General features: G+C 43.4%; 1 protein-coding gene across 3 annotated transcripts in view; it reads left to right on the top strand.

Moving 5' to 3' along the window:
* LOC129708000 (proton myo-inositol cotransporter-like) overlaps positions 1-22,499 on the top strand; it is a 55,502-nt gene that overhangs the window by 9,134 nt on the left and 23,869 nt on the right. For 2 of the 3 annotated variants that reach the window (XM_055653554.1, XM_055653555.1), the window contains exons 2-4: positions 708-867; positions 11,969-12,177; positions 17,737-17,845. In XM_055653554.1, coding sequence (XP_055509529.1) covers positions 708-867; positions 11,969-12,177; positions 17,737-17,845 — 478 coding nt within the window. The remainder of the gene's footprint in view (positions 1-707; positions 868-11,968; positions 12,178-17,736; positions 17,846-22,499) is intronic. The other variant, XM_055653556.1, reaches the window with a different exon arrangement.

Below are 22,499 nucleotides of genomic sequence, written 5' to 3'. Positions count from 1 at the left end.
AATCCTTAAGCTTAGATGCGCAAAGTTTAAAGGAGATGAGCAGGGCAAGTTGTTGTTTTTTTACAAGAGTGGTGAGTGCCTGGAAAGTGCTGCTGGGGGGCGAGGTATATATGCTAGGGACAATTTAAAGATTTTTGGATAAACACATGGATGTGCAGAGAATGGAGAGATGTGGATTATGTGCATGCAAATAAGGGTTGGCATGCAAATAAGGGTAAGGCATCATTTTCAGTACAGGTATTATAGGCCAAAGGGCCTGTTCCTTTGGTATACTGTTCTATGCATGTTTAAAAAAATTAAATGATGCCTTTCTTCTTGTTCTCCGTCTCAATCTAATAAGGTACAGAATCCATGAACAGGTTCCTCAATGTGCTAGGAAATATTAGTAAATTTGACTACCTCTGGGCTCCTTGCAGAATCCAATAGTTGCTTCTGTATGTAGTATCAGTGTAAATATTTGATGCATTTACATTTATGGGCACATGCCACATGCACTGATATTCCAAACTGTTTTTTGCATATTTAGTCATGTTTCAACAGTTTACTATGGAACTATTGTCAGAAAGATTCAACCTTGTACATTTGTGATTGCCAAAATATACTGTCAGGTGAATAGTTGCTATGGATTCTGATATTTTCTACTTCGTGTGACTTAATCTTGCAAAGAAATATGGTGTGTTCAGTTCTGCATATTCATTTTTTTCCAGGTCTCTCCTCCATGACAGTAACAGTATACATTGCAGAGGCTGCACCGTTCCATTTGAGAGGACGATTAGTTACCATTAACACACTTTTCATAACTGGAGGGCAATGTTTTGCAAGTATTATTGATGGAGCATTTAGTTACCTTGAAAAAAATGGCTGGAGGTATGTAATGCAAACTTAAACTCCCCCCCCCCCCCCCCCCATATGTTTAAAAAAAGGCTACTTATTCAGTTATGTACATGCAAGAAAAAGTCCTAAATGTTTCATAAATATTAAAATGTACATTTCATTGCTGTTTGAATAAATGTCAAGTGGAATACTCAAGATCATATTAAAATTTAACCTTATCAGACAAATATCCTTCCACATTTTTCTTGTTTAGAAAAAAAGTTACATTTTGAGTTTTAAGGATACACGTAGCTTTTAAATGAATTATTTTCACATATTTTTCTTCAACCCGATTTGTGTTTCCCAAGCGGTTTCTTAACAGCAATGCATTTTGCCAATGCAAGGGATGGCATTTTGAGCTGATTTAGGTGTTAGTCCTGTGTAATGGACCTGTCCCACTTAGGCAATTTTGTTTTTTGGGGGCAACTACAGGCGACTGCCACAAAATTTAGAACATGTTGAAAAATTTTCGGCGACAGTGGCGATAATTTTTGATGTCGTAGGTGAATTACATTAAAATTAGTCCCTGGCAGTTGCCTAAATAGTCGCCTAAGTGGCCCATTAGACTATTATTATCTACCGACTTTTGGAAACCATTTTTATTCAAATTCTTAACTCAGTGCCTTGAGACATTATTTTATAACATTATAAACTGGTGTACATTCAAAAAAACAAGCTCTATTAATATTATGTCTAAGTACTTATTTGCAAAGTAGATGGATGGAAAAGAAAGGTACACAAAAAGGCTGGAGAAACTCAGCGGGTGCAGCAGCATCTATGGAGCGAAGGAAATAGGCAACGTTTCGGGCCAAAACCCTTCTTCAGATGGAAAAGAAAGTTGTCTTGGAGTGGGCTATGACTAACTTCTACCAAGATGGCTCCAATTAGATCAAATAACATCATTATGTGACTTTTCATTACACTGATTCCTATCATTTCTATTGATTTTTGTAGCATATAGAACAGTATGGCTGAGGAACCTGCCCTTTGGCCCACAATGTTTGTCCCAAACATGATGCCAAGTTAAGCTAAGCTCCTGCACCTACACCTGCACGTGATCCATATCCTTCCATTCCCTACATATCCGTGTCTATTGTAAATATCACTATCGTAACTGCCTCCACCTCTGACACTTTACAGGCACTCTATAGGGGGATAAAGAACTTGCCCGTCATGTCTCCTTTAAACGTTGGCCCTTGCACCTCAAAGCAATGCCCTCTCGTCTTTGACATTTCCATGCTGAGATAAAGGCTCTGACTGCCTACTCCATCTATGTCATTCCTAATTTTATGTACTTCATTCAAATCCCCCCTCAGCCTCTGATGCTCCAGAGAAAACAATCTGAGTTTGATCAACCTCTCCTTGTAGCCAATTCCCCCTAATATAGGGAGCATTTTGGTAAACTCTTCTGAACCCTCTCCAAAACCTCGTGTAATGGAGCGATGGGAACAATATTCCAAATGCATTTGCACTAACAGCTGCCAAGTAGACGGATTTTCCATATTTTGTACGGAATTGCAATTAGAATACGGATGTACGGTTTTGTGTTAAATACGGATTTTAAATACCGAGTCCAGTTCAGTCTGAAGAAGGGTCTCGACCAGAAACGTCACCCATTCCTTCTCTCCAGGCTGCCTCCAGGTTTAAACAGAGCGCTGTCAGTTTAACGCGTGGGAATTTAAACAAAGAGCTGTCGGCTACAGCATTTTGGGTTCTAAATAAAGCGCTGCCAGCTGGAGTGCTATGGGCTTTAAACACAGTGCTATGTGCTTTATGCATAGCTCTTTGACCACAGCGCTATGGGTCACAGACTGTTCAGGAAAATTCTCGTATAACAATGAGTCTTTGGAATTCTCTTTCCCAGTGGTAGTTGAGCCTTTGATTATTTTTCAGGCAGTGGTAGAATTCTGGAAAAGTCTAGTGGTGAAAGGTTACCAGTGGGATTGCAGTTACATTGGGATTGGTCTTGATTTTACAGAACAGTGGGTGGGCTCAAGGGGGAGAGAGGAAGGGGTGGGGAGAGGATGGAGCGGAGAAGGAGGGAGAGAAGGAAGGAGGGAGCGGGACACTTCCAAAATGGCTACTCATCATCAGGTGCTAAAAGCAGGAGGCAGCCATTCAAACAACAGTATACAAAGAGATGGCAATGAAAATACTGTCAAGCAAGGTACGTAGAAGACATGTCAATTGGTAGCAAAGTTATGCATTCTTGTACTCTTACATGGGTATGACTGCACATTTAAAAAAAAAAAATGTCGGCAATATTGATTTCCTCAGCAAAATACTGATTTTCAGGTACTAGAATACTGAAATGCTCTGACAAAACTTGGCTGCTCGGCACTAAAGTCCTATCAATACCTCGATCATTTGTTCCAATTTCATCAGATTTGTTTATATAGTTTAGAGCTCATTGGAAGTGAAATCTGGCAGTAATAGTTTGGTGCTTCCATTATATAACTAAATGGTCACCACTTTCCCGTTATTGTTTTACATTTTTGCTTAATTTTAAATGATATGTGGTGAATTAAATATTGAGGCCTATATATACATAATTTAAACATCCAAGAAGTTCGTACCTATATTATTTATTTTGCTTGAAAATAAAGTGTACTCATTCCTGAACACCTTATTGTGTGTGATTAAGTTTGGGTAAAAATATGAGACTTCTCAAGCTCTCTCAAATTTTTACCCATACCTAATCACACACAATAATGGCAAATGTTGGGGAGAGAAGTTTAGGGATTAGGGGGAGAAATGTGTATCTTGTGTGATCTGTGCAAAATTGATGATGGGGAAGTAAATTATGAAATTGAATTGGATAGGATGCAATAGAAATAAAATCTTACTAAGTTAATGAAGGGTTAACCCCTAATGCTGGCTAAACGAAAAAACTGCAAGAGTCCCTGAAATTTGATGCACAGCTTCAGAAGTAATTGGATAAAAGCCTGAAAGTTCTTAATTTACCTTTGGTTGGGGGTAGAATAGGGAATGAGTTGCAGTGGGGAAAACATTTATCAATCATGGCTATAGACTTAATACTTCAATCGGTTTTAATAATAGTTCAGTTTATTATTGACACGTGTACTAAAGTACTGTGAAAAGTTTTTGTGTGCTAACCAGTCAAAGAAAATATTTTACATGATTACAATCAAGCTGTCCACTTTGCACATATACAGGGTATAAAATTTGGTGCAAGATAAAGTACTATTTAAAGATTGTTCAAAGGTCTCCATTGAGGTAGGAGGTCAGGGCCGCACTCTCGCTGATAAGTGGGCCATTCAGTTGCCCGATAACAGCTGGGAAGAAACTGGAGGTATGCATTTTCAACCTTCTGTACCTTTTGTGTGATGAGAAGAGGGAGTGGCAGGGGGGAAACTGGCCCCTTATTATGCTGGTGGCCTTGTTGGGGTAGTGTAGTTGGAGTCCATGGAAGGGATGTTGGTTTGCATGATGGTCTGGGCTACGTCCACAACTCTTGCAGTCTTGGATGGAGCTGTTCGCAAACCATGCTATGATACATCCTGATAAAATGCTTTCTACGGCGCTCCTGTAAAAGTTGGTGAGGGTTGTTGGGGACATGCTGACCTTCCTAATCCTACTAAGGAAGTAGAGGTGTTGAAATGGCTTTCTTGGCCATAGATTTGATGTGACTGGTCCAGCACAAAGTGCTGGTGATATTTATTCCTAAGAACTTGAAGCTTTTGACCATTACTACTTGGCACCATCAGTGGGGTGTGTGTATTGCTTCACTTCCTGAAGTCTCGCTTGAAGCAAATACTTGAATTTAAGGGCAGTATATTTGAAGGGGACAGAAAAGAGAACATTTGAAAATACTGACCCACTGAGTCTTATCATCTCTTTGTTCTTTGTGGCTTGGGAGCTTTGTCCTGGTTTGTTTCCTGGTTTTACTTTTCATTTATGCTGTGTGCATGATCTTGACTGCAGTAACTTGTGATAAAGGAGATATCTGACAGTAATCCTACTCCAGACCATGACATCTTGCTTTTCTGGAACAAATGGCCACAGAGCCAACGTATTTTTCATCATCTTTTGAGGTAATGAGATAGTTAATTAGTAGTCTCACTGACTGAGACCTTTTCGGGGAAAGGTAATGATAATAGAGTTCTGAACAAAATTAACATTCTCAGTGACATTCATTACAAATCGCCAGAAGAAAACGGGGTGGCATAGCGGTACAAAATTTACAGCGCCAGAGACCCAGGTTTGATTCTTAGTACGGGTGCTGTGTACTGAGTTTGTACGTTCTCCCTGTTACTGCGTGTTTTTTACCACAATCCAAAGATGTACAGGATTGTAGGATAATTAGCTTTGGTTTAAAAAAAAGTGTAAATTGTCCCTAGTGTGTAGAATAGTGAGGGGTGATCGCTGGTCAGCGCGGACTCTGGGCGGAAGGGCCTGTTTCCGCACTATCTCTAATATTTAAAGAAACTGATTTGTGGCTGACAAAAGATTAGGGATGGTATAACCTTACAAGTTCAGAACGCTGTCAAAGAAAGACAGTAAAATACTAGACCAAGTGCAGACCCATTGGGTCTGTTCCCCCAACGTGCAGTTGTGTGGGGGGGGGGGAGGCTGCACGCAGCGTCACACACACTAGCTATTTCTATCCCCCCCCCGCACTCACGCTAATTACCCCCCTTGATATTATTTTAATATTATTAATTTGCTCCTTTCACCCCAAAACCACCCTATCACCCTATCTACTGCCGCATAGCCCCCAACTTCCAGTCACATCTAGAGAGGGGGGGGGGGGGGTAGAGAGTGAGGGCAGAGAGAGACGGGGCAGAGACACAGAGAGAGGGGCCAGAGGGAGAGGGGGTGGCGAGGAGGAGAAGAGGGAGGGTGGGTGAGAGGGGAAGGGTAGTGGTGGAGGGGAGGAGAGAGAGAGGGTGAGAGTGAGGGGGAGGAGGTGAGGGGAAAGTGGAGGGGAGGGGGGGTTTAGGGGAGGGGATGGGGGGGAGGGGGAGGGGATGGTGGGGGAGGGGGAGGAGGGGAGAAAGAGAGAGGGGGTTGAGGAGGGGACAGGGGGGAGGAGGAGAGGGGGGGAAGAGGAAGGGAGAAGGGTGGGAGAGGAGTGAGGGGGTGTGCAGAGAGGGAGGTGAGGGGAGGGGGAGAGGTGGGGGAGCAGGGAGGGGGGTTTAGGGGAGGGACGGTGGGGGAAAGAGGGGGGGGAAGGAGAGGGAGAGAATGCCTTTTTATTTCAACCCAAACCCCCCAAACAACCATTTGCAGGCAGTGCTTTTTTACTTTAACCATATTTTCATTTTCAAACCACATTAGGGGTACTTACTCACAGTTGTGTGGACATGTGTTCAGTGTTATTCACAGCTGAGAGAAACGTGGCCCTCTGCCTTCCTCCAGCTTGCAGACTAATTGAGGCACACCACTTCCTGGTTTTATAGTCCATCCCCCTGCCGCCAGCGGGGGCAGCAGAGAGAATGGGGAATTTTGTAAAATCATTAATATCTCTGTCATTTTTCATCGACTGGAAAAATCCTCGGCACACATGCGGCGGAGGGGGGCTCTGAGCGAGGTGGCCAAAAACGACGGCCGTAGGAAATCTTCGAAAGCAATGGGAATTGATGGAAAAATTATTAAGAGATGAGAATTGAGAATGAACTAACAAGAAATATCAAACAAAATACAGTAATATCCTGATAATGCAACACCCTGGTGACTTTGGTTGTGCTGGACTAACAGATTTACTGAAATACAACACTTCCCACCCTGCCCCTTGCTAAGATGAAATCCCCTATCCGATTTCACCGTCTCCGCCGCATTTGCTCCCAAGATGAAGCCTTCCATCTTGCCCATGCCAACCAAGAAGCCCCACCTACACTAGTTCCACCTGCCTGTATTTTCGCCATAGCTCTCTAAACCTTTCCTAGCCATGTGCCTGTCCAAATGTATTTTAAATGTAGTTATAGTAACTCCTCTGGTAGTTTGTCTTTATACACACTGCCCTATGTGTGGGGAAAATGTTGTCCCTTGGGTTTCTATTAAATCTTTCACCTTAAACCTATGTCGTTGGATTCTTGATTCTCCTACTCTGGTTAAAAGACTACATGGATTCACCCTGTCTATTCCTTTCATGATCTTGGATCACTCTATTAGATCAGCCCTCGGCCTTGTGCGCAACAAGGATTACAGTCCTAGCCTGCCCAACCTCTCCCTATAGCTCAGGCCTTCAAGTCCTGGCAACATCCTCATAAATCTACTCTGCATTCTTGCCAGCGTAACGACATCCATCCTATAGTAGGGTGACCAAAACCGAACACAATACTCCAAATGTGGCCTCACCAACATCATGTGCAACAGTAACATCATGTCCTAACTTCTACATTCAATAACCTGATCGATGAAGGCCAATGTAGTGAAAGCAATTTGAGCACCCTATCTACCTGTGATGCCAGTTTCAAGGAACTGTGCACCTGCACTCCATGATCCCTCTGCTTCATAACACTCTCCCTGAGCCCTGCCATTCACATTTCCACAATCTTCAACATGATCCCACCATCCCTTCCTGCTTTGGTTCACACATCCCATTCCATCCAAACCACTCCCTCTCCATGTACTTCCCCTGCCACTGCAGGAGATGTAATGCCTATCCCTTTACATCCTCTCTCGCATCCATCCAGACCCCCCCAGCAGTCCTTCCAGGTAAGTCAGACATTTACGTGCACCTTCTCTTCTGCATTTGATGATCTGGACGTGGCCTCTTACATCGGTGAGACCTGGAGTGACTGGGCAATAGTTTCGTCAAACATTTGTGCTCAGTACGCAAGACCTGTTAGATATCCTGGCTGCTAACCATTTAAACTCCTCCTCCCATCCCTATGCTGACCTTTTTGTCCTGGGCCTTCTCCATCGCCAGAGTGCACCTTGCTGGGGTAACTTGCACCCTAACAGTATGACCCCTGAATTCCCCAATTTTAGGTGACCAATCTGTAAATGCCTCCCATTGTTCCCCTTTCTCCCTTTCTTCCCTGTGCCCCACCTAAATGCGCATTCCTACTTCCATTCTGTCTCCATCCTCCTATATTCCTCCACTGACTTCACAATTTGTGCCTTTTCTATCTTTATCGCATTTTTTCCAACTCTGGACTTAAACCAACCACCTGCCAATCAACCCCCTCCACCTATCAGTTGCCAGGAGTCTTTCCCTCCACCACAACCAATCTGAAGAAGGGTCCTGACCCAAAGCATCACCTACCTGTACATCATGCAGCATCGCAGGACAAGAACTCAATGGATCCTGTGACATGGTTTTCTTAGCAGACTGCCCAGATTATCTAGCAAAATGCCTCATCGCCAGAACTCACCAACGAGCACCAAGACTTCACATGCGATAGGGATTCTCCCAGTAAGATCCTGCACTGTTGGAATATTACTACCGATGCATGTTGTCCTTCGGTGTGGATTTGCAAAGAGGGTCTGGAGAATACTGCAGGGGTCCTTGTCAAGGTTCATTTCGAACAGCTCTGTAACAGAGGATTTACGGGCTTTTCATGAGGGACACTTTCTGAGATGGACCTCAAGTCCTGATTGAGGATCATTAGCTTGGTGAAAGATGCTCTTTGGTTTACCTGAAACATTGGCTTCCCAGCACAGTGAGGTGTCCATTAGGGAAAGTTGCTGACTAGCCTATTTCAGCCTGCAGTAGTATGTGCTGGGGGACTCAATAGTCCTTTATTGTCACATGTACCCTGAGATGCAGTGAAATTTGATTTTACCATTGTCATACCAAAAAAAGCACCAAGATACAAAATTACATAAAAATTAAACATAAACAGCCACCACAGCAGCGTGTGAGAAACCCTAGGCACACACAAAAGCGGAGACCCGCAGTCATCAGTCCAATGTCCGGGCACACACATGCTCTTCACCGTAATGTGACCAAAGTTGCACCGACCACTTGTCGCTCTGTAGTGCCTGTCTGGCCGAACAGTCAGAAAGCCATCCGCACTCGCACCAGACTCCAGGGTGCTCGCATGGCGAGACGTCCCAGCAAACACCGAGACCACCACACTCAAGGCAATCCCTTCAAGTCACCACCACCGCAGGTAGCATCCATCTTGCTTTCAGTAACCTCGCACTCCTCACTGATGGAAGGCAAATACCTTTTACCTTCTTCCCCCGTATTCTCCCGCGATCAGGGCAGTTGGAGCCTCCATCTCACCTGCCTCAGTCTTGCATTGGTTCCTGCCCCTGTGCCATTCTAGTTTCTGGGTGCCCCTCCAGATCAGGTACAACTCGTCCCACTTGAACAGGTCACCTTTGCGTCAAAGGAGATCCCAATGGCCCAAAAATCTAAATCCCCATTGTAGATTGGTTATTTCCTACAAACCAATTGTAGTACTTGTTAGTAGTTGCTCCGCCTAATATGCGATTCATACTACCAAGAGCTTGCCTACGCCATTCAGTGTGAGTAGTTGCTAGGAACTGTAATGTCCTACAGACCGATGCTGTAAGTTGACTTTAGCAAACGTGTTGTATCTTGATGTGAGTTCGACGACTCATTACACTGGGCCAACTCCTCTGACATGCATTCTTCCTGTTTCAACCCTCACTTGCATGTGAGGTGACTTTTCTTGTAAACCAACCTCTGCAGTTTCTCGTGTCTACATTTCTTTATTTCAATAGTTTCACGAGCTATACAGTGGAACAAGCCCTCTCACACAACATTAACCTATTATTCAGAACCCTTCCCATCAAACTATTCCACAGTAGCCCCCCCCCCCCCCCCCCCCCCCCCCCCTTGACTATCCAAGGACCAAAGCAATCTTTCCAGGTGAGGCAGAGGTTTACCAGCACCACCTCCAACCTCATCTATTGCATCCGCTGCTCTAGGTGTCAGCTGCTCTACATCAGTGAGACAAAGCATAGGCTTGGCGATCGCTTCACCCAACACCTCCGCTCGGTTCACACTAACCAACCTGACATTAACTTCTTGCTTTCTCCCTCCTTCCCCTCCCCTTCCCACCTATCCCACAGCCTACTGTCTCCACCTCTTTCTTTCTTCATCTTTCCGCCCCCACCTCCACATCAGTCTGAAGAAGGGTCTTGACCCGAAACGTCACCTATTCCTTCGCTCCATAGATGCTGCCTCACCCGCTGAGTTTCTCCAGCATTTGTTTACATTTCACAGTAGCTTATTGGTTAACCTAGAGGTAACTTTTTTGTGGCAATTATGACCAGTTTTACCATGACCACTTGCAACTAGTGGTGCTGTTTATTCAAAACCTGAACAAACAAGAATATTTTATGACTTAATATGGCTCTGACCAAAATTAATGTTTGCTTTATTTTATTAATATTCCAAGCTTCTTGTGCTACTTGACCTTGGGTTATAGTGATGCATTTTTGATTGTTGGGATAGAATTTCTGTACCTTTCCCTGTAAATTGGATTTTCTGACCTTTCAGTAACAACAGATTTTACTTAAGATTTGTGATACTGAAGGTTCTATATTTATGCAGATTACTGTTATCAACTCTTTAAGCCGCAGCAACTCATACCAGACTGATTCCTGGGATGTCAGGACTGTCTTATGAAGAAAGACTGGATAGACTTGGTTTATGCTCTCTAGAATTTAGGAGATTGAGGGGATCTTATAGAAACTTACAAAATTCTTAAGGGGTTGGACAGGCTAGATGCAGGAAGATTGTTCCCGATGTTGGGGAAGTCCAGGACAAGGGGTCACAGCTTAAGGATAAGGGGGAGATCCTTTAAAACCGAGGTGAGGAGAACTTTTTTCACACAGAGAGTGGTGAATCTCTGGAACTCTCTGCCACAGAGGGTAGTTGAGGCCAGTTCATTGGCTATATTTAAGAGGGAGTTAGATGTGGCCCTTGTGGCCAAGGGGATCAGAGGGTATGGAGAGAAGGCAAGTACGGGATACTGAGTTGGATGATCAGCCATGATCATATTGAATTGCGGTGCAGGCTCGAAGGGCCGAATGGCCTACTCCTGCACCTAATTTCTATGTTTCTATAAGGCCGCAGCTAACTCCACCATATCAAAAGTGCCATAATTATTAATAAGCGAGTTCGGTATTCCGACTGCGCATGTCCAGGTCACTTACTATAAACATTCTCGGCAACGGTGGTGATGTGTTATGTGCAGGCTTGCGTTCCGGTCGGGGTCGGGCCCGGCTCTCTGTCGCTGCGGGTGGGGTTGAGTTGTTTCTGTGCCGTCCCCGTCCCCTCCCGAGTGTCCCGTCCCTGTCTGGAGGTGTTCGGGGTGGCCCTGGGCTAGTGGGGCTGCCCCGGACTTGCAGCCGGCGCTGCAGCCGCTGGCTCAAGCTCGGGTTGTCCGGCACTCCTGGAATGGAGGGGTCGGGCCCGGCTCTCTGTCGCTGTGGGCGCTGTTGCTGCTGGGCTGTTCCTGTCCCTGTCCGGAGGTAACTACTGTGGTCCTGGGTTGGTGGATGGCCCCAGACTTGCAGCTGGCGCTGCAGCTGCTGGCTCCAGCTAGGCTCTGCCTATCCCGCCGGGTTGGCCCGCAGTCTTGGAATGGCGGGGTCAGGCCCAGCTCCTTATCACTGCGGGCATTGTTGCTGCTGGGTCGTCCCCGTCCCCTCCCGGGTGTCCCGTCCCTGTCCGGAGGTGTCCAGCAGCTCTTGCAGCGCCGGGGACCCGGGTTCGATGCTGGCTGCGGATGAGGCGCAGGGCTGTGTGCCGAGAATGTCTCTCCGCCGGTCCAGTCTCACCCCCTGTCTCTCACTGGCAACTTCCCCCGCTCTCTCGCTACCTGGCACCCCCATTCCTCAGATTAAATGTATTTTTACACAAATCATGAACGAAAATAAGAATTTACATACAGTTTATGCATCCAGCTTTTTCTTTTTAGCGAGTGACCTTTGACAAATCCCATGATCCCTTGCCTTTTTCGGGATACTGAACTCACTTATTATTGGTGCAATGTTTTTATATTGGCTTTTGAAATTAGCATTATTTTTTGTCCTACCCATTTGAAACACATTTTAATGAACTATGAAAATTTATTTTAGATGAATGATAGCTTCGACACGCTAATGTGTTAATTTACTTTTATTACTGTCATTTCTCTTCCAGATACATGCTTGGGCTTTCAGCTGTTCCAGCCATTATTCAGTTTGTGGGATTCCTTTTCCTTCCAGAAAGTCCACGATGGCTAATGCAAAAAGGCAAGACTCAGAGAGCACGCAGAGCACTGAATTTGATTCGTGAAACCCAAAATATCGAGGATGAGTATGAATCCATCAAAAGTAGCATTGAGGAAGAACAACGAGAAGTAAGAGGAGGTAAGCTTTTGAAAGCTAAGAAAATATGGATAAGCTCAAATTTGTACTGCTATTATTACTGCTATTAATATATAATATATTAGAAAATAGATAAAATATCTCTATCTTGCCTTTTATCAGCCAAAAAAAATGAACAGATCTACTCCGGCGCATTAGATTGAAGTAACTGCAAGTTGTAACCGAAAATGTAACTTCACTGTTTAAGAAGAGAGATAGATTTACACTGTTCGGAAAATGATAGGAAATTATAGGCCAGTTATTCTGACTTTTTTGTGGTGGGTAAAATGTTAGTGTCTATTATCAAGGATGAAGTATCTGCGTACGTGGATGCACATGATAACGTGGGCCAACGTCAGTGTGGTTTTGTTAAGGGGAGATCTTGTCTGACAAATCTGCTGTTTTTTGAAGAGGTAACAACCAGGATAAACAGTGGAGAGAGGGTAAATGTTGTTTACTCGAATTTTCAGAAGGCCTTTGATAAGGTGTCGCACAAGATCACAGCTAAACAAGATGGCAGACCATGATATTAGAGGCAAGGTATTAGCTGACTGGTAGAAGGCAAAGAGTGGGAATAAAGGGGGCCTTTTTCTGGTTGGCTGCTGGTGACTGGTGGTGTTCTGCAGGGGTCAGTGTTCGGTCTGCTACCTTTCACGTTGTATGTTAATAATCCGGATGAGGGAATTGACGGCTTTGTGGCCAGGTTTGTGGATGATGTGAGGATAGGCGGAGGGGGCATGTAGTGTTGAGGAAACAGGGGGACTTGGACAGGTTGGGAGAGTGGACAAAGAAGTGGCAAATAGAATATAGCCAAGTCAAATATACAGCTATGCACTTTGGCAGAAGAAATAAAAGGCTATCTATCTATCTATCTATCTATCTATCTAAAGGCGTAATGTTTTTTCAGAAATTAGAGGCACAAAGAGTGCTGGTGCAGGATTCCCAAAAGGTTAATTTGCAAGTTGAGTCCCCAGTAAGATAGGTAATGCAATGATAACATTCATTTTAAGGGGATTTGAATATAAAAGCAAAAATTTAATGCTGATCAAATGCTGGTGAGGCCACATTTGGAATATTGTGAGTAGTTTTGGATCCAATATCTGAGGAAGGATGTGCTGGCTTCGGAAAGGGTCCAGTGAAGGTTTACAAGAATGATCCCAGGGATGATTGAGTTATTTGGTTTACATTGAGTGAGGAGTGTTTGAAGATTTTGGCCTATACTTGCTAGAGTTTAGAAGGATAAGAGGGGGACCTCATTTAAACCTGTAGGAAGGAACTACAGATGCTGGTTTAAACTGAAGATAGACACAAAAAGCTGGAGTAACTCAGGCCGCATCTGTGGAGAGAAGAAATGGGTGATGTTTGGAAAAAGGCTCTCGACCCGAAACGTCACCCATTCCTTCTCATTGAAACCTACTGGATTATTAAAGGTCGAGATAGAGTGGCTGTAGAAAGGATGTTTTGAGTAATGGGAGAGTCTAGACCCAGAGGGCACAGCCTCAGGAAAAAAAGGATGTACCTTCAAAATGGAGATGTGGAAAAAATGATTTAGCCCGAGTGGTGAATCTGTGGAATTCATTGCCAAAGATGGCAGAGACTGATGGGTACATTATTAGAAGGTGCATCAAAAGTTATGGAAAGTAGGCAGGAGCGTGGGGTTGAGAGGGAAAAATAAATCAGCTGTTGTTGAATGCTGGAGTAGACTGAATGGACTAAATGGCCTAATTCTGCTCTTGTATCTTATGGTCTACTTGTATACTTTTTACTTGTATACACTGGAATTTAGAAGGATGAGAGGGGATCTTATTGAAACATATAAGATTATTAAGAAGTTGGACATGCTAGTGGCAGGAAACAAGTTCCCGATGTTGGAGTAGTCCAGAACCAGAGGCCACAGTTTAAAAAAGGGGTAGACCTTTTAGAACGGAGATGAAGAAAAACATTTTCATGCAGAGAGTTGTGAATCTGTGGAATTCTCTACCTCAGACAGCAGTGGAGGCCAATTCTCTGGATGCTTTCAAGAGAAAGTAAAGGGGCTGTCACACTGCGGTGACCTAATCTGCGAGTTTAGAAGAGTTTGCCCTCGACTCAAACCCGCAGCATGGTCAACACAAGGTCCGAGGTGGTCCTATGAGGTCACTGGAATTCTCCTTCATGCTCGAGGGAAGTTCCCACCTACTCGCAGATTTTTCGCTGGTCGCAGAAAATTTTTCATCGTGTTGAAAAAAAATTTCCGCGAGGAAATTTGGTCGGCATGATTCTTTTTAACTCGTAGTGCAGTGTGTGGGGTCACTATTTAGGTACAGGCAGTCGAGGGAGTCGAGGGCAGCCCCCCCCCCCATTTTTCCCCCCCCCCCCCCCCCCCATTTCTCTCTCCCCCCCCATTTCTCTCCCCCCCCATTTTCTCCCCCCCCCCATTCTCTCCCCCCCCCATTTCTCTACCCCCCCCCCCCCCCATTCCCCCCCCCCCATTTCCTTCCCCCCCCCCCCCCCCCCCCCACCCCCATTTTTCCCCCCCATTTCTCCCCCCCCCCCACGCTCTCTAAAGGATTTACCGTACACTGTGGCAGCCGTCATTTACCTTCCTCTTCATCGCGGGTGTGAATTTCAGACAACGCTCCCCCACTTTCTCTGGCCCCCACCTTTGCGATGTGTTTTTGTGTGTGTGTGTGTGCGTGGTCGGTCGATCCAGCTCACGGTTTCAACGCAGACGGTCGATGCAGCTCGAGATTTTCCAGGCGAGTGCCCTCGAACTTGAAGGTCGAAGACACTCTACTTAACTCGCAGATTAGGTCGCCGCAGTGGGACAGCCCCTTTGGTCCGAATCTGTCCGAAATAGGGAATCAGTCCGACTTCAGGACTAAGGCAGCTGCACCCCTTCTTAAGTGCAAGAAGTTATTGATCTTTGTGGCAGATGTAATACTGCAGCGGATTTTGGTTTTGCCTATATAAGGATTTCAACTTAAATAGTATTTAAAGACATTTGTCATGGATGTCAATTAGAAACTTCATCAATTATTAAACGTTGAATCTTGATCTGTTTTGCGAATTTAATTATGTTGTCATGGTGATACAGCATGAAGGCCTTTCAAGAGACCCCGACTTGCCGCATTTCAAAGTGCGTAGTTTGATTTTATCAATTCAGATTAGTGCTTTAGCGTGGGATAGTTTTGATGAGTCAGACTTGAAATGATATTACTAAATGCTGTGCACAGTTGATTCACAGTTGTGGGTTCCACTCTAACTCAAAGAATTGTAAGAGAGAGAGATACATGACTTAAATTAAAGTTTACCGACCCCCCCCCCCCCCCCGCCCCCCCCCCCCCCCCCCCCCCCCCCCCCCCCCATCCCGCCCAGTCATCCCAACTATCGACCACTCATTTACACTTGTACTACATTTTCTGTTTCCAAAGTTCTATTCTACTGTAGAGAATGGCATCAAATCTCCTGCCACCAAACTCCAGAATTTTACTGAATGTTTGTATTCTTCATTTTACAGCAATCCTTTCTGTATCTTTTTTTTGTTAAGTGCAGGTCTTCTGAATATTTCAGGCATTTTCTACCTAATTCAGATTTGCAGCATTTTTGGTATTTTTATATTTTCAGACCAGGAAATGTCCCAAAATTGGGCAGAAATGGGCAGGAACTCACCTACTGATAGTTTATTTTCTACAGCCTTGGATTCAAAGAGAGAATCTTGGAATGAAATATTTGTTTATCATTCCACAACCAGGTGGCTGCACATATTGTTTTGTTAATTTATAAAGTAACAAAATACTTGGTTCATTTGATCTTGTTGAACCAGTTATTATTGATCTGCCATTTATTTGTTATATTTTCTAGAATTGGAGCCTAGTGCCACTTAAATAATGACCTAGAAATAAATGACTTTTCTATGATAAGTAATCCATGTAGCAATAATGCATATTTATCTACTGTCCAGGTCTGCAAAATCAGACAATATTCTAACATGGAGACTTGGGGGAGACAGAGCTTCACCATTTATTGGAGGCTTCAATCAGAAATTGCATTGTGCCATGATTGTATTTTTGTGAACATTTATGCCATTTTAGTGATCCCCGCCCCCCCTTTCTGCCCTTTGCCATCCATTTGACTAACCTCTCACCCCTATGAAATTTGAAACTTAATGTGATAAATAACACACACTGAAGACTGTTGAGCTGGGTTACAGTTTCTGTTTTTCTTTAACTCTCTATCTGATGCAGCTCTCAGTCTTTTCACTTGTTTCTCTCCACACTACAATATGTGACCTGACTGATGAGTGCTTCTGTTTCTGTGCTATATTGGGTATTGGAAGAAAATTCTTCTCATGCAATCATTCTTCTGCCATGCCATTTATTCCCATACCTATGCTTCTTTGAAATGGTGTTGGTGGTTTGACGAATAGGCTTTGCTGCATATAAATGTGGATTGCTTCATGCGCTAAATGATTTGTGACTGCAAATGCTGGAAATCTGAAATGAAAATAGAACATTTTGGAAACAATTAGCAGGTTAGGGATCGTCTTTAGTAGGAGAAATGGAATTAAAGTTTCAAATCTGAGACTATTGGTCTTTTCTGTTTCTGACCAAGGGGCTCTGACTTGACACATTACCGCTCTAAGTTGCAGCTTGACCTGCTGAGGATTTCCAACATTTTCAGTTTCTATCCCCTCTTTTGAACTTGCGCAAGAAAGATCCTTGTGAAGCAGCTATCTTGGGTATGTCTTGAACATTGCCGAGGAATTCAGGCATTGATCTCTTGGGATGATTGACCTCCAACAACCACAACTACCTATCCTTGGTGGTATGCTTTCATTCATTGGAGTACTTCCACTTGATGGCCATTGGCTTCAGTCTTACTCAGACTACCTTATATTACACTTGATTAAATGCAATCTTGATTTTGTGGATATTTGTCAGTGTGTGCATCATTGGCTTACTGCTAACATCAAATTTAGATTAAGGCATTTATTTCAGAAGCTGTGAACAGTATATTGTCTCTTTACTATGTTATTCATCTAGAAATATTCTATAATTCACGCGGTATTGTTTGAGCAAGATCGGATGTTATGATGCTTTGAACTTGTTGCAACATACAAATTATTGTTTACTTGAGGTTATTAACTGCAGACCTCATTCAGAATACTTTGGACCACACAGCACCTTTGGAATATGTGTATTACTGAGTACAATATTTTGTGATAAATCATATTTTATTTTAAATTCTGTTTTAGATAGTCTAAAGTAGAAATATAGTCTTGTGTTGCCTTTTGCAGAACAAAGATTCATTTAATCTACGGCTCTGCCAATTCGTTTGAAAATACTGTTCACTTTAATCCTACATTCTATCGCTTTTCTCAATCCTGCCAATTAGATCTCTTGTAGATTATCATGGCATCAGGGACGTTCAGAGTTAACTCAATCCAGAAATAATTTCTGTTTGAAAATGTCCATAATGTCAAAAATCTTGTTATTCCCTCTTGAAATTTGAAACATTGACAGGTTATTATGTTAGTTTTTGTACCTGTGGATCAATTATGCAAATTCTCCTTTGTGACAGGTGGTTCCGTGTTGTGGAAGATGTTAACCTATCCACCAACCTTCAGAGCTCTAATAGTTGGATGTGGAATGCAGCTCTTTCAACAACTTTCTGGTATCAACACAGTCATGTATGTATCAAATTCCCTTCAGAAATTTTGCTACTATAATGTTTTGTTTTAAAATGATTTATTATCTAATATTGCAGATAATATTAATTGACAGCATTTTTTTCTGCCTGGTAAAAAGATGTGCCATGGATGCCCTTGACTTGTCTTGAAATACTGTGCAATGTTTGTTATACAATGGGTAATTCAGCAAGAATTTCACAATGGAATTAGATCATTGAAGCACCATCTTCTGAAATATTCTGAGGAATTGTGTATGTTGTTCATAAATTCTATATTAGGCACATGCTAGTTGGTTTATCAAGTCTCTTCCTTTTCCTTTTTAAGCGTATTAATTATACACTAAACCCCATGGTACTGTACCTCTCCACATCACGTAACGTAACCTACAAAGCTGCACGTCTATGGAAATATGGAGGAAACCAGAGCACCCGGATAAAGCCCACGCAGTCACAAGGAGAATGAACAAACTCCGCACAGATAGCACCCATAGTCAGGATTGAACCTGGGTGGATGGCACTGTGAGGCTGCAAATCCACCGTTGTATCTCCCTTCTCGGTATGCCGGAACTCCACTCTTGCTCCCCCCCTTTCCCCCCCCCAGTCGATAACGTCCCCTAACCCTTAACTTTCAACCCATTAGCCGTCGCATACAGCACATAATCCTTCAACATTTTCACCGTCTCCAACGAGATTCTACCACTAATCACCTTTCAATCTGCACCTCTTTCTGCAGAGACCTTTCTGACACAACTCCACTCATCCCTTCCCACCCAAACCACCCCTTCTCCAGATACTTTCCCATGCAACTGCAAGGGATGCAACACCTGTCCCTATACCTCGTCTCTCGACTCCATCCAGAGACCCCAACAGTCCTTTAAGGTTAGGTACAGGATCACTTGCACCTCCTCCAACCTCATCTACTGTATCCGTTGTTCTTAGTGTGGACTCCTATATCTATTTGCGAAACCACAAGCAGACTGGGCGATCATTTCGTTGAACACCTTCGCTCGGTTCACCTTGGCCTACATGATCACCCGGTTGCCAAACATTTTAACTCCTCCCATTTCCATACTGACCACTCTGTCCTGGGCTTCCTCCACTGTCAGAGTGAGGCCACATGCAAATTGGAGGAACAGCAGCTTACTACCCAGCAATATGAATATTGATTTCTCTAATTTCAAGTAACCATTGCATTCCCTCTCTCTCCATTCCTCCCCCACCCTAGTCATCTTACTAGTTTCACTGTTGGTATCTCTTTGATATCACCTCCTCCACAGTCAACAACTGACCATAGAAGCATAGAAAATAGGTGGAGGAGTAGGCCGTTTGGCCCTATGATTCCATTAGTCTTGAGAACTATATCTAACTCATTGTCGGCTCCTTGGCTTTTGGCTGTCGGTATCTTTTCATACCTCTAATTTCCCTTTCCGGTGAGATTCAACCAGTGAAAGCACAATAGATAATGTCCCCTGTGTTTTAGAGCAGATGTAATTAGCACCTCTATCCCCAGAAATGGCTCCAATTCAGGTTATTTTATTATCATATTGTAACGATATGCCTGTACTTGTAATTAGCAGGGGACATATCTATCCTGGCCATTGACTCTACCTCGCCGAGACCTGTGTTAATTAATCATCTCTGAGGTCATTCTGACTATTCAGATGCCACTATCATATCAGCCTGCACACCACTCCTGTCAACGCATTCCAGGCCCCCACTACTCTGTGTACAAAAACCTGTCCTGCATATCTCCATTAAACTCTCCCACCTCCCACCTTATAACTATGGCCTCTAGTGTTGGACATTTCCACCCTAGGAAAAATGTTCTTGTCCACCCTATCCAGATCACCCTTTCTTGCCTTTTATGTTTGGGAAGTCAATGACGCAATGATAATGTATTGTCACATGTACCTTGATATAGTAAAATGCTTTGTTTTGCATATAACCTGGTAAAATTATACAGTAGATCATACCATGGCAGTACACAAGAATCGCCACATTTCTGGCACTGACAAAGTTACAAAAAATTAATTGAATGGTCTTATCTGCTTGCAGCGGCAATCCTGACCTGCCACCCCCAGCACCTTCCCACGCTGCTCCATCGGCACCTCCCCTCTCTGCTCTACCGTGACCTGCCCTATCTCTTTCACTGCCGCCACCCCCTCTCATTTTTATATCGCCCCCTCTTCTGATTAAATGAGCATTAATGCAGAGAGCTATTCCTATTAATGATATGAACAGTGACCCACATTGCCTTCAGATATGATTACATAACATAATTTGGAGACCAGGGTAAAGTTTACATAAGAAACACCGGGGAAACAGCCTGCTGTGTTAGGCCTCCTGCCAGTGCTTTAAAGTAAGAACAATAAGTAACGATTTGCTTTCTAATTTGTTTATTGATGAATAGCTACCTTTACCTACTGTACTTTTTTTGCATGAATAATTATTTTCAAACAAGGACTCGAAGTGGAGACCTTGGGTTATGTAATTATTAGTGTGGAGATGAATAAGATTGATGTATGCTGTCTTGGCAAGGCCAGCAACATAACCAAGGACAAGTCGGACCCTGGCCGCTCCCTCTTCTCCCCTCACCCATCAGGTATAGAAATGTATTGAAAGTTATAGAAATGTGAAAATGCACACCTCCAGATTCAGGGATAATACCTTCCCAGCTTACCTTATCAGGCAATCGAATCATCCTACCACAACCAGAGAGCAGTGCTGAACTACCTCTTTGGTGACTATCAGACTATCCTTGATCGGACTTTGCTGGCTTTACCTTGTACTAAACATTATTTGTTTACACTCTAAATGGCTTGATTGTAATCATGTATTGTCTTTCTGCCCACTGGATAGCACGCAACAAAAGCTTTCCACTGTACCGCAGTACACATGACAATAAATTGAACTGAACAATGGAGAGTCATCAAATACTTTTTCTTTCAATTAGCTCATTGAAGCAGCTGTTTTGCATAATATTTGAAAAATATTTTGCTCGGTGCAACAATGTGTGTCCCTTCAGGTGTGCATTCAATCAATCAATCAATCAATCAACCTTTATTGTCATCTTGCAAGCAACAAGTACAGTGCAAAATGAAAAGACGTTTCCCAGTGAATAGCGGAGCCTCGCACATGAAATTTAAAACACTTCTCACATAATAACACTAAAAAAAAAACAATCCAGTCCCTGATGGAACAGAATAAATAGTTAAAATCAGGTAAAAAACACAATGTTAAAAACAGTAAACCAATCATAAAAAAATGTCCGGGGCCGCTGATTTGAGTGGCCAGTGCCAGTTATTAAAGTGTCCGTGCCAGCCGCAGAGTCAAGTCAAGTCAAGTGACTGTGAGTGCAGAGTGACTGTTTAGCAGCCTCACAGCCTGTGGTAGGAAGCTGTTTAGCAGCCTCGTAGTCCGGGCTTTGATGCTTCGATATCTCTTGCCTGATGGCAAGAGATCCAGGTGTGTGTGGAGGGGGTGCAGTTTGTCCTTGGCAATTCTCTGTGCTTTCTTCAGACAGCGGCTCTGGAACAGTTCTTGTACCGAGGGTAGGGAGACGCCAATAATCCTCTCTGCTCCCCTCACTACCCTCTGCAGAGCCTTCCTGTCCGAGCAGTTGCAGGTGCAGTACCACGTATTGATGCAGTACGTGAGTACAGACTCCACCGTGCCCCTGTAGAAAGTCCTGAGGATGTTGGTGGGGAGTGAGCATCGCCAATAAACATGGTTACTGCCATGTATTAATTACGTATTTACTTGTTCCTAAGCAGTTAGGATACTATTTTTCTCCATTAAGTAAGTGGTGAGCTGAGCAAATTACCAGTCCCATTTAAAAACTTTAGCTTTTTATAACATCTGAAACATTCAATCTTTGACATCATTGCCTAAATTGACTGGTGTCTATTTTGCTTTTGTGGTATGGCTTATTTTGGGCACCCAGTGTGAGTCTGTTTTATTGTTCAGAAATATACAGGGCTTCACCAGAAAGAGTTGTGCCAGAATGCCACTAAAAGTTCTTGCAAGAAGAAGTCATTGAGTAGCACAGTGGTGCAACTGGTAAAGCTCTTGCCTAACAATTCCAATTGTGGGTTCAATCCTGACTTCTGGCTCTCTCCATTTGGTGTTGCAACTTTCTTCCTGCAACTGGGTTTTCTCAGAGTATTTTTGATATCCTCCCACGTCCCAAAAGGTGTGTAGCTTGGTATATTAAGCTGCTGTAAATCGGCATGTGAGAAAAGCAGAATGTAGAGGGAGCTGATGGGAATGTGGAGAGAATGAAATGAGATATGTCAGCTTAAGTGGGTGCTTGATGGTCAGCATAGACTCGATTGGCTAAAGAGCTTGTTTCGTGCATTTTCCAGAAGTCAGCATTGAGTCAAGCAAACTCTTTGCTTACCACAAATTCTGCACTATGCTTTTCAGCACTCCTGGTTGATAAAATATCAGCTATATGTACCATTTCCATTTAAAAAAATGATTTCTTATGTTTCATATCTATTTAATTCCTTAGTTGTTGGCTTTTTTTTTCTGTAAAACATTTTTGATAGCATACGTATTCTGTGTCCATTACAGTTAACATTTCTATCTTAAGAGACTTATTGGACAGATTTTGTTTTTCTGAGCATGTTTACTGATGTTTTAGACACTTGCAA

The sequence above is a fragment of the Leucoraja erinacea genome, chromosome 22 (assembly GCF_028641065.1).
Source record: "Leucoraja erinacea ecotype New England chromosome 22, Leri_hhj_1, whole genome shotgun sequence".
In the NCBI taxonomy this organism is placed as follows: domain Eukaryota; kingdom Metazoa; phylum Chordata; class Chondrichthyes; order Rajiformes; family Rajidae; genus Leucoraja; species Leucoraja erinaceus.
The sequence above is the reverse complement of the archived record's forward strand: the minus strand, read 5'-3'. Positions and strand labels throughout refer to the sequence as shown.